Below are 13,870 nucleotides of genomic sequence, written 5' to 3'. Positions count from 1 at the left end.
TTTCCACAGGGGATAAGCAAACACACTTGTCAGGCAATAGTTGGAATATGTATTCACCTCTGATTCATTTAAATCCATCGCTGTCAATTGTGGTTCCTTTGAGTGCATTGTATGTGTTGATAGAGTGTGAAAATGCAGCTTAATGTCATGTCTGGCTGCCTCTTTCAAAGACTGGTAAACACTATTTTTATTAGAGTCATTTCATTTCACAGATACACCTTTTAGCTTTAATTCACAAGCCTCTGCAGAATTAGCAAACGTCTGACCTAAATCCTACAGCAGCTCCCCCATGGGTGGACTAGTTTTCTTGCATCCATACATTTTTCAGCTTTCTGCAACTTATTACAGACAGAGAAATGCATAATTTGGAAAATACGCCGGAACAATGTCCCGATTTCAATAGTTTATGCGAATTCACATGGACATTTACAGCATGTGAAAAACACTCGCCAGATCGTTATTTCACAGTTAATTACAAATCTAATTAGAATATTCAAATTAAAGCTTTCCCCTTTCTTTTCTTCTCTGTGTGAGAGCAGGGAGCCAGGGAAAGAGTGATAGTGAGAAAGAGAGAGAGAACGAGCGAGAGAGAGAGAGAGAGAGAGGGAGAGAGACTCTCGGTGAGTGGCAATGTGATAACCTGTAATCGGCAGTGCTGCAAACACCTTCTTCCTTTGATGTCCCCCCACTAACATCCTGGCAACAAAGCCGGCCAATTACAAATGAGCTAATTAACTAAATTGTTGATGGAGCATGGAGAGTTAATTCACTCTGGCGCCTGCACCATGACAACAGTGAATAGGGGCCTTTGTTGTGGAAGTAAGTGTGCGGCCGTGCGAGTTGCCATTAGCTTTTGATGCTTTTTCACAAACCTATCAGACCTTCCACGCCAGGAAGGAGATTTGTTATGGATCAGAGATGGTTTGAATCCTGCGCTGCTAGAGCTGAACCCTGTCAACTGCCTGTCTGGAAGGTCAAAATGTGCTCTTTGAAAAGCAGTGATGTTTTTTTTTCTTAGGCCCATCTGTAATCACAGAAAGGAGTTGCTGTGGTGTAGGGGATAGCTTTTGTGTCTTTCACAATAAAATAGAAATTAGCTTCTAAAACAGACACACAACATTCACATGGGAGAAGTGAGTAGACATCATCTCCGGGGCAACATCTATGTAATGGTAGTGTGCGCTTACTTCAAAAACTGTCCATAGTCCTCGCAGATGTTCTCACAGCCGGGCCACTTACACACGCCATGGCCATACAGGGGGTGGGTCCCTCCACTTTCTTCATGTAGTGAACTAGAAAAAGACAAGAGAGAAAATAAGCAAAAAAGAAAGTGAAAAGGAGAAGACCAGGGAGAGAGGTCGGAAGAGTAAGAAGGGGAGGGTAGCATCAAGTTCATCACAATCCGCAAAGGATTGAGGAGGTTTGTGCATGTCAGGTTCCAAATTAGCAAGAAAGGGGTCAAAACATGTCAGTTCAATTGAATTGTTCAATAAACAGGGCTAAAAAGGAGAGACGGAGTGAAAGAGAAACAAAAAGAGGGCGACTAAAACAGAAAACCCAGATTCAGCATGCTATCATATATAACTATTCATCGCCAATCACTCTAAACAATTACAATAGAAAACAATATTAGAGACAGTGCAGACTAATGTGTGAGCCGGTATCTCTAAATGAAACTTAGAGTGAGCTGTAGCTTCGTCTCCACCACAGCCACCATCCCATCTTGTAAAGCCATTATGGGGAGGAGGGGTGGACGCTTTCAAGTAAACATAAAAAATCCAGACAGCCATATAATTTTCATCAGGAGATTAATACTCTGTGTAACTTATGTTCTTTGAGGACAATGGGGGCAGGGGTGCTCTGGCGTTTTTCAAATGGCACCCAAATAAGTTACGACCCTGCCTAGACAGCCCATCCTATTAAAGATGACAGTTTAACCTTTAGGCTTGGCACTGGTGTGTGTGTCCGTCTGTGTGTGAAAATGTGAATGAGAGTGGGTTGCGTACAGTATGTGTGTGTGTTTGTCTGCTTATAGGTTATGCCTGTTCATTTGTGTGTGGTCGCTGACTACAGTATGTGCATGCATGCCTGTGTGTGGCCCATGCATATGATTGTGTGTGTGTGTGTGTGTGTGTGTGTGTGTGTGTGTGTGTGTGTGTTAGTGTTGGCAGAGCTCACACTGTGTTTTACAGAGGGGCTTTCCCCACATCGATCTGTGGCATGTTAGTAAGCAGTGCTCCTGACAATACTCCTTGTTCGATCATTATGAGACACCACACACCCCTCGGGACACAGGCAGATAAAACATCTTTTTTTGCCTTCTTCCTTCTCTTCTCATTCCCTCCCTACCTCTCTCTTTCTCTCTGTCTTCCTTCTGAAGGTATCTTTTTCAAGCCTACCTTCAGTGGTACCGGAGAGATAGCATCTACTTTAAACCAATTACACAGCACTTCCACCTCCAGTTTGAGTCTCTACCAAGCATCTACACAGACACACAAACCGCTACCCTAAGTCCTTATTATAATATCGCCCAAGAAAAGCCTTTGAATAATGCATGGGCCAGATAGGCAGTCAGTGTTTTGGTGCTGGGTGCATTTATAAAAGCGACATCACAAGGATAAACATCCTGGAAACGCCACTCAAGGCATCACGTATTCTGTTTACATGACAAGCAGGCAAAGAAGGTAATTTTCAAAAGAGAAAAAAAAGGGAGAGCACTAAATACTTAATGTACAAGGAGGTTACCTTGTCTTGCCTGCCAGAGAGGCTTGTTGTAAGTTTGCCTGCCTGCATGGCTTCCTCTCCCTGCTTTTGATGGTTGTGTGCAAGCTAAGTGCGTTCAATGGCACGTGTGGTCCCCTGGGAGAACAAGGCTCTTGTTTTTTGAATATTACCAAAACACTAATAAACTATTGAACAAATAAACAAAACATCAATGTTTCCCTTTTGTAACAATGTTGTTATTTTAAACGAGGACAAACCCTCTGGATGGTAGTGCGCCGTTCTGATGTGTTCCTACATCGAATTATGGCACAAAAACAACAAGCTTGTGTGACGGGGAGCAAACTTTTCATCTTTTCTGCCTTTTTCCTTGGTGCTGGATCATAAACAGATGGGTGGATGACATATCAATTATTTTACCTCTCTCGCTCCCTTTCCCGTTCCCTTTCCCTCTCTCTTCTGTGGTTGAGGGCGGGGGACTGTCCATTGACGATGGAATGGTGAGAGATGGGCGGCGATGCTTTGGCGGGATTAGAGGAGGAGGTAGTTGAGGAAGAGTTGTTGGTGGAGAGGTCTAAACCACCGCCACCCCCGCCGTTGCCGGTGCCACTGTTGCTGTGTTTGATGCCGTTGTCCTCCATGCTGTGAGCGCCGCCTCCGGTCACATCCTTCCACAACTGTTGGAGCTCTGCGGGGCTTAGGCCAGCTGAAGAAATCAAGACAGAGAGGAAAAAGAGAAAAGACAGGGAAACAAATACAGAGAGGGGAGAAGGAGAAAGGAAAGGAAGAAGAGGAAGGGACAATTGAACTTAACATACACAGTATTTTGTATCAATAAGGCTACTCAACTAAATGCAAACCATAGTATCGGGTGTGAGATAAAAGCTGAAGCATACACTTTGTTACTTCAACAGTCAGAGAAGATATAAAATAGGTATAAAATTGCATGACTCGAGGCCTTGTCCTCAGTGAAAGACCATCATTTTGTACTGTTTTACTGCAGACCGGAATTTAAACTCAAACTGTACTCCTCAATAAAACCAAGTGTGCTCTTCTGCTTCTCTGCCCAGTTAGATGCTGATACTTCAACCTGTTAACAGATCACTTAACAGACTATACTACAAAACTATAAAAAAACTGATAACAATGTGTGCGTGCATGTTCCACCTAAGATGAACAAGCATTGTCCACTGCTGTGCTCAGCTTAGCTAACTAATTGATTTTCTTCTAACATCTTCCTAGCTGTTGTTCTGTCTGCGCCATTTTAACAACAAACATAGGTGTTTCTTGGCTAAGGAGAAGAAAATTGAGTCTGTTCTCTCCTCTCTCTCTGTCCTTTTATTCTTCTCTTTCTCCTCTCCCTTAGTCTCAGTGAAGGCAATAAACAACAACAACAACCAGGAAAGGATAGAGGGGGTTGGAGAGCAGGGAATAGAAACAGAGATGGAAAAACAACAAACACAAACAGAGGCAGAGCTGAGAGGGAAACAGAGGTAGACAAAGAAAGCAACAATCAGACAAGAAGAGAGAGAAAGGAAGTGTGAGAATGAAAGACTAAACAAAACAATCACGTGGAGAGTTAGGGACAAAGTGGATGGCAGAAGAGCATACCAATGAGGGGAAGGCATACAGACAGACATACTTTGAGATAACGCAGGGGGGACACAGGTGCATACCAATGAGAAAAACAAAAACAGGCAAGATGGGAAGACAAAAGAGGAGTGGGACAGGACATGTAAGATGGAAATGTGAAAGCAGGAAGGGACAATGACACTTACACCTGCAGATAAAACACAGGAAGCATGTGACCACCACTGTTGCAAGTCACATGCTCAAGATTAAACAAACTACAGTGCCTCCACTCTCTTCCGCCCACTGCCTCTCCTCTCATCTTCCACTCTGCCTCCTCTTGCTCCTACCTGACTGGGGCAGGGTTTGTCCAGGCAGGGCGGCTTGGCCGGGAGCGGGCCCAGGCAGCGAGAGCAGGCCCTGCCGCTGCATGTTGAGCAGGTGCTGCTGCTGCTGGAGCTGCTGCATCTGCAGGAGCTGCTGCTGGAAGACGAGCTGCTGGGCGGCCAGCTGCTGCTGCTGCTGCTGCTGCTGTTGCTATAGAGAGGAGGAGGAAGAAAGGAGCAGGAGAGGAGCGAAGAGATGAGAAGAGGGAGGGAAAATTACAGACAAATTAACAATTTGAGTGGAAGAGGAGAGAAGATGGAGCAGTATTTGAGCTGTGTGCGCGAAGAGTCTGCACTCACTAGCCTCTGCTGTGACCTTAGCTATACCTCTCTTCTTTCCTTCTGCACGCACTCCCTCTGTCTGTGCTCACTTAGTCTTCCCTCCTGTTTTTTGGGCTGTACCACAGTGTTCTCACAGCCTTTTCCTCTCTTTGTGTGTGCTAATGTCTGTGAGAGCCTGCTCACGCACACACTGTACACACACACACACACACACTGTACACACACACACACACACACACACACACACACACACACACACACACACACACACACACACACACACACACACACACACACACACACACACACACACACACACACACACACGGCTGTGCTGATATACCAGCTCTTAAGCCAGTCAGTGTATGTAGCTTGTGATTGTGTATGATACTAAGCCTCTGGTATAATCCCCCATCCCACCACCCCTGATAGTTAATTGTCCCGCCTTCACTGATGGTCTGTTACAGCTTATGTGGCCAGAGGGAGCTGGCAGAGTGAGAGAATTGCAGCATCACATGCGTGTGAATGCATAGACACAAGTGCAAAAAACACATATGCACAACGCTTGCTTGCACCCCCCCCCCCCCCCCCCCTCCCTTTTCTCCTCACTGCTTCACAGACTTGTTTATCACTGGGCCAGACAGGCAATTGCGTAAGCCCTGTGCAAAACAAAAACAACAACAAAATGAAAAACATCAAACTCGTGTCACCACGGCAAAACAAGTCAGAGAGCGAGTGAATATTCGGGAGAAACAGAAGCATTAAATCTAAAATAAACTCAGGTAATAATTGGCTCTAAGTGCACACTATGTACACACATTTGATGCAGTATATTCAGTCCTTCTAGTTTTGATGTGTGTCAGTATTTGCTCTCCGCTCCAATATACATGTGTATGTGCATACAGCATGTCATGCTCACGTGTTTCTGTATGTGTGTACCATGGTGGACCTGCATGGGGGGGGGGGGGTAAAACTTGTGATGCGCTCACTGGAAAACAGGCTGCATAATGGAGTGATGGAAGAAAGGCAGTTTGTCCCCCCACCTGCCCCCTTGCTGCCTCAAGAGAAATAAGGGAGCAATTTCTATTCCATATTTGATGGCGGGGCCCCTGAAATTCACAAATCCAAACAGAAACAAAGCCGCCGGGAGGTCAGTTGCGGCTTCCTGTAGGGGCAGCATAATGGGCTGCTTGAGGAGACACTGAGATGTGCAATACACACAGAGAGAGAAAAGAAATTGTGTTTATGCGATACCTTTTTTCTGATCAATTTAACTGCTTCCACACGTACAGTATTTGCTTGGATGTGGCCGTGGACAGCATCTCAGGGTTCAGCGCCGCGTGACGCTACACCACAGCTACAAAATGCGGATAAGGCTGTTATGCACATCTCCTCTTCTCTGATAGTCATAGAGAAGGAGACAACGCCATGTCTGTTCGACTGGCTGCCTGTCACTGTGATTCATTAGCAGCGTACATGGTAGCTTTAGTGGTGGTGTGTATGCTTGTGTGTGTTTGTATGCCCACATAAACAGTTGTACCCAGTTGTAACGAGTTGGACCCAGGGCCTTTGTCTCGGGTCTTCTTTCTAGAAATCAGTGAGTGTGTGAATACGTGTGTATGCAAAATGGTGTGTGAACGTCACTTGTTTTGGGGGTTTTGTCTACTCACCAAAAGCAAATTAACCAGTTGATTTTGTTCAATTATAAAACCAGAAATCTGTCATCTAAAGTTAATAAACTAAAGGAAAGGTGTGCTCGTGGTTGAAAAATGAGAATGGATTTACCGACTTCCATCATTTATTGATTGTGTGGTGTTAGTTTGTGTGCATGTTTGTATGTGATGTACCTACCTCTTTAGCCTGCTTGCCAGGGTGCTGCTGCTGGAGAAGTTGCAGATGAAGCTGCTCCTGTTGTTTTTTATAAAACTCCTGCAGGTGTTGCTGTGTACACACACACACAAGAAAAGAGTAAAGAGTAAAGGGTAAGAGAATGAGTGAATATACATATTTGTCTAAGTCCACATCTCTAAATGGTCTTTTGTACAGTATAACCCTTAATAATGCTGTAATATTCATAGGCCATGCAAGTTGCTCCAGGATTTATTTAATTTCTTTTCAATGTTCTAAATGATATTACTCAGACTTCATGCCATTTTAGGGATGTATAACTAATTCAAATCACTTGCAAAAAAAAACATAATAGGTACCTTACAATTAACTAGACATGATCTCCTAAGCCTGCACTTTTTCAGATTCACGTCATAAATAACATTTTCTACTGCTTTTGGCATTTGTATTGTAGCTGTCTTTAACAGTCTTCTCCATTTGGACATTTAATAGTCCAACAGTTCTGTAGGGGGCAACAATTCATCATATTAACTACACATTTGGCTGCCAGAGTGCACTGGTTTCCCTTGGAATGGCTGAAATAAACAGAATAAAACGTCTAAGAAACAGGCTGGCTACATTGAACTGATACCTTTAACACACATACTATGACCGCTATTAAGACAATAATTTCTATTTTATTTAACATAATCTTCAGATGGCGTTTTGGCCAGAAAGAAGTCCATGAAGCAGGCCAGTGGAATGCTTGGTCCATTTCTCCACTAACTGAACATAGACATAGCCACATGGTTTTCCAGACACTAAAATTAAGTCCTTGGAGCATGTTTTATAACTCTTACTGTAGTCACTTAATCAACATAAATCAACAACAGAACTTCAATCTTTGCAGACTAAGTACAGGTTTTGACCATGTGATTTCTGTTGAGTTAGGACTATAAATGTTCTGTATGACAACTTCCATTCAAAATGATGAACTTTGCAATGTTAAGACCCCCCATGTAATATTTATAACCCTGTACAAACAACATGTAAACTAAACATGGTAAGAGTACCATTGTAAGTGCCTTGGGTTGCTGTGAAAAAGACAGTGCTAAAGCCTGCTACTGTTCTAAAACCAAATCTGGAGTCTGAGTGCTCTTAATGAAGAGGAATAATCAAAATTACTGACATTCTTAATTAAACAATTCACTCTCCCTTAATCAAATATATGAATGAGAAATGCAGTTAAACTCTGACACGAGACCAAGTGTCTGCCAAGTGTCTGCTTTCTCAAGCTGATTCCAAATATTACATCATCCGTCACCTATCATTCAGCTCTTGGTGTTCAACCCAACTGTGCCATACTCTCTCAGTCCCTGATGGATGCTTGTCAGGGAATTGAACCAGCGACACACTCAAGACTGTTAATTAGAGGTGACTTGAACATGTACGTCAGTTTCAGATTCCTCTTGCTAAGCGTGTCAAGGACAAAGGGCTGTGGTGAGTTGGCACGGCCGACTGGTGGCTGCTATACACTGCAACACAGGAGTGACTCAGGGTTGTGTGAGGGGTACACGTGTGTTAAGTTGTATGTTAACACACGCATCAAACAGTAATGTCAAATGAGGGTTTTTTGAGTTTTAATGAGTGTGTACGTGTCTTTCCAGGTCAGTGTAAGTAAATGTATGTGTGCCACTTTGTGAGTATGTAGGTGTGGGAAATCAGGCATACTTCTTGGTGTGTTTGTGTGCATCTACAGCCTATTGCTGATGGGGACACGGCTTGCATCCAGGTGCGTGTGTGTTTGCATGCTGCCACAGCGTTTATCCCTAAATGTTTGTCGGAGTGTGCATGCATTCAAGTGTGAGTGTGTGTACCTGCTGCAACATTACAGCCTGCTGCTGTTGGAGCAGGGCCTGGAGCTGCTGTGGGGAGAGCACCTGCTGCTGGAGGATCTGCTGCATCTGTTGCGGCGTGATCACCTGGGGACTCATCATGGCCACTGACACTGGAACCTGGACAGGAAGGGTGAGAGAGGAAAAGGTGGCATGAGAAGCAGAACGGAGAAAGTAACAATAAAAGAGAGAGAGGGGTGATGAACAGGAGAGTGGGAGAGAAGGGTAAACAATGAACGCATAGGTGTGAAATGGATAGAGGAATGAGTGAAAAAAGGAGAAAAGTTGGAAAAATAGAGCATTGGAGACGTGTGTCAGGCCTACTGGCATGGATCTACTGGGAGTGTGGTAATTGGTGACTGAGAAGTAGGGAGAGCAGGCCTCCCATGGCCATGACGCTTGGCAGCCTAGAAGAGATGCTGAAGGACAGATGGGTGCTGTGCCTTTGTGTTGCTCATCTTATTTGCTCTGCCTCCACCCCGCTGGGAAAAGTAAGAGATTTAAATAGATGGAGACCTTAATTAGCAGGACCCTTGAACTCCCCCACTTTAACGTCAGTCCTTCTGTTGTGGAACAGCGTGAAAATGCACAACTCTAAAGTTGATTAAAACTACACTAGTGAAGTGGACACATCAGCATGATGAAGGTGGGTCGTGGCTTGGAGGTTGGGGGTTCAACCTTCAGCAATATTTGGAGTATTGCTCTAAATGTGGAAAAAAGACTTTTGTTTATGTAGCAAAGAGGTTCTTTACTCGATACCTTCTACGGTGAACAAGGCTTTTGGAGTTTTACATTCTCACAAAAGCAGCCAAAAGCACAATTGTTTCTTTCTCTCTGTCGACACGCCGAGTTGAAATATGTGTGTCATTTTTAGGAGATATTCATTAAAATACAAGCCGTCAAACTCCAATGGAAGAACTTCACCAAAACAAAACAAAGCTACATATCCTGTATTTCCGCAAAATTCTTCTAAGACAGCAGTGTGAGCGACTTCTGAGATGGCAGATCAATAGGATACATTTCTCTCCGGTCTTTGATTTTGTGCACACAATCTCACAGCCCATTGTGGGCTAACAATCAGATTATGGAGTTTGGGCTTCTTGTGGCTGCTTAAAAATAACAATTTTGTAACACAAAAAAAAAATACTATGTTCAATGATGTTGACTTTTCAGTGGTGTTTGAGAAAAACTAAATCAACATAAATGAATGAGTTAGTATCCAACACACAACAAAATTCTCCTTGACTAAATACAACTTATGTAGACTCACTTCACTTGACTGATTGAAGTGACACAAAGCACATCTTCCCTCCCTATATGACCTTTAAAATGTAATTCTAACAGCTTCTAGCAAACCAAGGTGCCACTGTTACATTTTGGGGGGGCTGAATGATGCAGCTTGTCAACAATGATTCTTGAGAGACAAGCTTTATAACACAATTAAAATATCAACATGTAGTAACACCTTCTCTGACGCTAATTGCGACAGTGTTTGGCATGGAGCGGCCATGACAGTAGCTAGCCTATATGGCGTGTCAAGGGGCCAATAAGACATCCCTGTCCTCGTTGCCAGCTAATCAAGCTGCCTTGATTACTTTCCATGCATGTCTCTCCTTCCTCCCTCTCTCTCTCTGTCAGGCCTTGACACGTCCTTGTTTAGCTCTCCTCTCCTCAATGCCTACCCCCCACCCCAGGTTTTCCCCCCTCTTTGATTAGCCGAGACATTTGCATGGTCACTACACATTTTTCATTTTAGAAGTCATTATGCATTAGTGGCTCCTGATCGCCCGCCTTGACTAATCCTGATGAACTGAAAATCACAGCTGAAGGTCAACTTCCAGCCGGCCCCGCTGCACATTCATATTCATATTCAAACAAATCCTGCCTCCATTGTTCATTAGGGTCTTAGAGAGAAGGGACTCCATCTAAGGTGGAAGAGGTGGAGGAGGAGGAGGAGGAGGAGGAGGAGGAGGAGGAGGAGGAGGAGGATGCTGTGGTACATCTCTTTTCTTCTTTGGACTCCTCCATGCAAGAGTGCCAAAAGAAAATGCATTCACAATAAGCAAGATGCTGAACAAAAGCCGTCAAAAGTTGCAAATTAAACAGTCCATGTGTAATTATGCAAATGCTGTTACACCTTCAATGTTATTAACCCTTAAAGGTACATTTGCTTGGTAAGTAATTACCCCCGCAGTCACTCCCGGTTTTGTGTTGGATGCCGTGACAATGGGACGAGTGCAGCTGAGAAACAACATGAGTGATGCACTCATTAAGAGTATTAAATGGATGCTAGCACAAAGATGTTTGGGTTCACAAAGGGATGCAGGCTTAGACATGTAGGATTTACCACAAATGTATGTGCATGCATACATCAAGTGGAATTAAAAATAAATTCCTTTTTTCTTACGGTTTCTTCATTGTATAAGCGGTGAAATAGAAGCATTAAGATACCTGTACATGAATAATGCTGCTTCAGCAACAATTAGTATTATGAAATACAGAAGCTCCTTTTACACTTCTTTTTTTTTAGCTTTTTAGAGACATAATGTGTGGTAATCATGTTCATTTCTCCGGTGCTCCAAACAAAAAGAGGGGAAGGAAAATGGAGAAAAGGCATGAGGAAGAAAGAGAGGGGAGCAAAGGCACTGGCCCACGTCTATTGTGAAGTGCAGCACAATGCTAATTCCAGCATTTAACTGCATGCTTTTCTGCTTGACGTATCAGAGGCTCCAAGATGAAAGCAGATAAGTAATTGCTCTCCTGGTTCTTATTCTTCACTGACAACCCATAAATTTAATTTTACACACACGTTCATTTACATTTTCGAGTATATGACATGATAATTGCAGGAATATAACACCTCCATTTTGCAGGATACTGCACGAGGGCTTGATTGACGTGAGCGGTGAATTGAAAGGAACAGGAGGCTGAATTGCCTCTCATTGAAATGATTTTTCCACGAAGGGATAAAATTAATGAGCATTTACTAGAGGATGGCAGTGGCGTAAACATCCATACACACACAGTGAATAGACTCTTTCTCATAGAAGAGGAGCCATGATACCCAATTGGGCTGTGCCTCTATTTCTCTGTAATCCAAAAGGATATATTTCCAACACTGGTGCACAAAAAATATTAATGGGATTTATTAAATCGTTTGAAATTAGCTGCCGCTGATGGTGCCCATTGGGGACCTTAATAACAGAAAAGGTGCTTCTCCTGTTTTTAATAAAGCCCATTTGGATGGAAGAGAACAGTTTGCAAATTACTTTTATCATTTAAATGTAACCACTGCTTCGATGACATTTGCAAGAAAGTTGCTTGTTTTTAACTGTGTACACCATTCAAACCCTGTTTGTTTATGCGCCCTGTCTTGAAGAGAACAATGAGCTGTATTGACATGAACTTTTAAACCATGTGGTTTGCCCTCAAAGTTGGAGAGCAAAACACAGGACCTTTAAATTGGCTCCTGATGTGAAAACACTGGTGGGGCCCTCACCAGAACAAGCAGATCATTACACTACTCTTGTCACACCCGCAGCCTGTAACCAGCCTGTCCAATGCCTCGCAAAAGGTCAAGCTCTTCCATGGAGAGCGCTCAGGTATTTCCTCCAGGCAAAGCTGGCACCCAAGTCTCTTGTTATGTTTGCCTTAAGTGGGGATGCTGCCATTAATACAAACCACCACACCTCCGCTGTATGCTGCTGGCCAACACAGTTGTCCGACTCAAACTATCTGGACCAATGGACAACTGCACTTTCTGCAATTAAACCCCGTCCACAGTGTGGTGTTTGATCTTTACAGCAATGACTTTTTATAGACCCAAATGACCAAAATCAGGAGATAAGTGGTGTATCAGAGTTCAAACTTAAACAATTAAAGTCCAGCAGAGAGGAATTCCTTTTATTCGATTTTCTTTCGTACAATTCACTTAGCAGTAATGAGCAGAAGGGGAAACTGGTGATTGGATGTCGGCCATAAACATTTCTGGGGCAACGAACACGGGCGGTTATCAACAAAAGAGGTTGCTCCTGTAGCACTGGACGGGGGGACTGGGCTGCGCTACAGACACCGCTTAAGATAACGGCAATGAGAAATGGAAGGGTCCTAGTCGGTAATTACTGTGGATCCTTGGCAGGGAAAGTCATTGCTAATTAAGCCACCAGTTTCATTTCACACACAGGAAGAGAGAGAAAGAAATCAAGAGAAAAAAGGGAGGAACCCCTTCCACCGCCACCCCCCGCCCCTATTTCATCTCAATCTTAGCATCCCAAGGGGCTCAAACTCAGACCCCCCCCCTCATAGCGTTTGGACTTCTGACCTCTCAACCCCCTTTCAGCTGACACTGCTCATTTACTAGCCAATTACTGCCAAATATGGCCACACGATTATTGATAGCTGGGACTTTCCACTTAAGGACCACCAGGGCTACATGGCAGCTGGCCTTGCATGGGCCTCACTGTGAAGTTCAAGTGTGTGGTCTTAAAGAAGTACATGTGTGTTTACTATGTAAAAATGACATAGGAGCCAAAGATACACACACACTCAAACGCATGTCGTGTCTTCAGCTTAGGGAGATCAATACTCTAGATTGTCAGGACTGAAGCTAAGCAGATTACTGGATGTTTTCCTAAATCAATTTCCATAGCAGTTTGGCAGCACTGCTTGGGAAGTGCAATTTATCATAACATAAAGACCCATCATGCAAAAGCCTTTAATAAAAATGCCTGAGGAGATTGGGACAGGCTTAGCACAATTTCCATATTGATTTATCTCTACATGCAGATAGTCATTGATTAAGCCTCTCAAATGTAGTGTACAACACTGTAGCTGTGCGACATTGCTTGTGCACATTGTTTGTGTCATTATCAGTACAAAAGGTACACCTTTATCATCAAACTGGCTCAACTCACTCCTGACTGATTCCACCCTGCAGGTGCACATATTTCAAGAGTAAATGGGAGCGACAGATAGAGGGGGAGAGAATAAAAAAGTGCAGAGAGAGGAGAGTGCTGGAATAGAAAGAAAGTGAATACAAGTGAGAGCGGGGGGGGAGACACTTCCCTCTGATGTTGCAGGTAATATGGCCTCCACTGGATCAGCCTCTTCATCAGTGACACACAGTAAATTACAAGTGCTTCAAGCAGCTCAGTGAATTATAGTTCATCACTTGGAAAGGCTTTCCCCCTC

The 13,870-nt window shown here is 43.7% G+C and overlaps 1 protein-coding gene across 8 annotated transcripts in view; it reads right to left on the bottom strand.

Annotated features, from left to right (window-relative positions):
• foxp2 (forkhead box P2) overlaps nt 1-13,870 on the bottom strand; it is a 104,238-nt gene that overhangs the window by 24,325 nt on the left and 66,043 nt on the right. For all 8 annotated transcript variants that reach the window (XM_032504858.1, XM_032504854.1, XM_032504855.1 and 5 more), the window contains 5 exons: nt 8,663-8,800; nt 6,810-6,899; nt 4,641-4,827; nt 3,142-3,427; nt 1,188-1,292 (listed from right to left, as the gene is read on the bottom strand). In XM_032504858.1, the coding sequence (XP_032360749.1) occupies nt 1,188-1,292; nt 3,142-3,427; nt 4,641-4,827; nt 6,810-6,899; nt 8,663-8,800 (806 nt within the window). The remainder of the gene's footprint in view (nt 1-1,187; nt 1,293-3,141; nt 3,428-4,640; nt 4,828-6,809; nt 6,900-8,662; nt 8,801-13,870) is intronic.

Source organism: Etheostoma spectabile, chromosome 23 (genome assembly GCF_008692095.1).
Source record: "Etheostoma spectabile isolate EspeVRDwgs_2016 chromosome 23, UIUC_Espe_1.0, whole genome shotgun sequence".
Lineage (NCBI taxonomy): Eukaryota > Metazoa > Chordata > Actinopteri > Perciformes > Percidae > Etheostoma > Etheostoma spectabile.
Note: the sequence above shows the minus strand (reverse complement) of the source record. Positions and strands in the feature narration are given on the sequence as shown.